Source organism: Drosophila santomea, chromosome 2R, assembly GCF_016746245.2.
Source record: "Drosophila santomea strain STO CAGO 1482 chromosome 2R, Prin_Dsan_1.1, whole genome shotgun sequence".
Classification (NCBI taxonomy): Eukaryota; Metazoa; Arthropoda; class Insecta; order Diptera; family Drosophilidae; genus Drosophila; species Drosophila santomea.
The window spans coordinates 757,498-760,221 of record NC_053017.2 but is presented as its reverse complement, the minus strand read 5'-3'; the positions used below and the strand labels follow the sequence as shown (position 1 = coordinate 760,221).

General features: G+C 41.0%; 1 protein-coding gene across 1 annotated transcript; it reads left to right on the top strand.

Moving 5' to 3' along the window:
* The first annotated feature begins 421 nt into the window (after positions 1 to 421).
* Positions 422 to 1,658, top strand: LOC120445691. Its single transcript, XM_039626249.1, has 2 exons — positions 422 to 1,466; positions 1,522 to 1,658. The coding sequence occupies exon 1, from the start codon at positions 802 to 804 to the stop codon at positions 1,366 to 1,368; it is 567 nt and encodes a 188-aa protein (XP_039482183.1). The 5' UTR covers positions 422 to 801; the 3' UTR covers positions 1,369 to 1,466; positions 1,522 to 1,658.
* The last annotated feature ends 1,066 nt before the right edge of the window (positions 1,659 to 2,724 follow it).

Below are 2,724 nucleotides of genomic sequence, written 5' to 3'. Positions count from 1 at the left end.
CCAATATATAAGTTGTTTTCGATCTTGGTTGCACGCTTTATCCAGCGTCCCAATATATAAGTTATTTCGATCTTGGTTGCACGCTTTATCCAGCGTCCCAATACAATAAGTGTAGTAGGATAGATACCCTTTAGGCCCACAGTACCATGTATGTATCATGTAGTAGTTTAGGTTAACGTATGAAGCCCATGGTGGCAGAAAGAAGTATACGATTATATCCCCGTTATAAGTAAGAACAATACTGTTGTCCCGCTCTTACTTATAAGCTAGCTTTAAGAGATAACAATGTACATACACCTTGCTCTCACGCATACAGACACGCATGAGAGAGCATAAGTAAAACGAAGAAGCAAAGCGCGGCATTCGGTCGCTGGTTCTTGGAGAGTAAAATCGATAATAAAGAAAAACTTAATTAAGCAAAGCGTCGCACCGGAGTTGGTTCAAGCGTTTACAACATCAGAAGCGGTCATTACTCACTATGCCTGACACCATATTAAATCAATTCTCGGTGCAACAACTAAAAAAAAGTTGGGAGCCCATGGACGCCAAACTTTCGGCACTAAAGCGGAGTTGATAGGGCGTCTCCAAGCCATTTCTCCGGAAATACGTGGCGATCCACCGTCAAACAACGGATCAGCAACGGATGGAGCTGCATCGCAGCAAGCACAACGAGAGCTGCAAGAGGGAGATACCAGTGTTGGAAAGGAGACCGCTAGCAGTGATGATCAACGCCAGAGTACAAATGTAAACAAACTCTTGGAATCGCCAGCAGCAGCGCTTGCCTTGGCAAAAGAGGTCACCATGGAGTACGACGGCAGCGTGTGTGTGCATAATTGGGTCACACAGTTCCAGAACATCGGCAAGATCTACAATTTGGACGACGGCTGCTTGCATATGCTTCTAATTGCCAAGCTGAAAGAGAGTGCACAACGTTGGCTGCACGCAAACACCACGCGAATTCTGGAGTCAACCGATCAGCTGTGTAAGCAGTTAATTATGTCATTTGGGGTCAAAATGTCCAAAGGAGAATTGAGGAGCGCATTCCAAAAGCGGGAATGGCGTTCAGAGGAGAAATTTGCGGCTTATTTCGAGGACAAGATGATGCTGGCCAACGGCATCAACATCGATCTGGAGGAACTCCTGGAAAACATTATCGAGGGAATTCCGGTACCAGCGCTACGCAATCAGGCTCGCATACAGTGCTTTTCCGAACCGATGCAGGTTTTGAGAGCCTTCTCGGAAGTGCGTCTGCAAAGCACAAGCCTGATAATAGCTCGCCAAAACGCCTCTTTGAAGGAGGTCCAACTAAGAAGGATTTGCGTTGCGCCAACTGCAACTCAAAAGGACACTTCGCCAAGGAGTGCCTGAAGCCAAAGAGAGAGCCCGGATCCTGCTACGCTTGTGGAGCGTTCGGACACTTCGTCGGACAATGCCCGGAGCGCAAGAGCGCCAATATCAACAATTATGTAAGGCATGTTAAGATTTTTTTTCACAGTAGCTATAAAACCCCACTAATTACAGAATGCCTCATAGACACCGGGAGTCCAATATCATTTGCAAAACTAAGCAGTATATCCAGTGAAGTAAATTTAGAGTCTACTGCTGAAAACTATTTCGGGCTAAATAAAAGCCAACTAATAATACTCGGAAAAACCTTATGTTACATTACAAAAGAAAGAATAAAATGTTATTTTGATTTATACGTAGTTCCAGACGGGTCTATGAGTCATAATGTAATCCTTGGACGAAATTTTATGGAAGCTTGCCAGCTTAAACTGGATCCAGATACTTTGGGAAGGATTACGGTTAACCCATTAAATGAGGAAACAGTTAGTACCTTAGACAATGATACAGTTAGTGAGACAGTTAGTAATACAGTTAGTAATACAGTTAGTAATACAGTAAGTGATACAGTTAGTAATACAGTTAGTGAGACAAGTTATGAAACAATTAGTGAAACAGGTTACGGAACAGTTAGTATAGCAGATATCGAAACGAGTAGTAAAAAAATTAGTCCTACAGTTAGTAAAACACTGAACGAAACAGTTATTCCTTTAGGCAGCGTTACAACGGATTCCGCACTTAGTCAGAAATTTTATAATACAGTTATGCCCAGTTATGAAAAAGCAGTTAGAGAAATCTTTAGCATTGATTACGAAGAATAAAATGAATTACATATGCGGCGCAGAAAATGACCGAGCCTTAAACTGTCAATTGAAAGAGATTATCAAAAGCAACTACTTAGATGTTAGAAAGCCCACCGAACCTCTAGTCAGATGTGAAATAAAACTATGTTTAGAAACGTCAAAACCATTTAGCTGTGCACCAAGAAGACTTGCCTACTCAGAAAAGGAGAAATTACAAAAATTGTTAGATGAATATATAAAAGAAGGAATTATACGACCTAGTGAATCCGAATATGCTTCGCCAATAGTTTTAGTTAAAAAGAAAACGGGAGACATACGACTATGCATAGACTTTAGAAAACTAAACAAGATATTAATCAAGGACAATTATCCGATACCGCTTATCGATGACCTTTTAGACAAACTAGTTAACAAGAAAATTTTTTCGAAACTTGATTTAAAAAACGGTTATTTTCATGTATTTGTTAATAAGGATTCGGTTAGATACACCTCATTTGTTACACCGTTAGGTCAATTCGAGTTTCTCAGAATGCCAACGGGGCTAAAAACTGCATCGGCAGTGTTTCAAAGATTTGTA

What these genes read in the sequence shown, in the direction of transcription:
- LOC120445691 (XM_039626249.1), top strand. Translation starts at nt 802, where the DNA reads ATGGAGTACGACGGCAGCGTGTGTGTGCATAATTGGGTCACACAGTTC.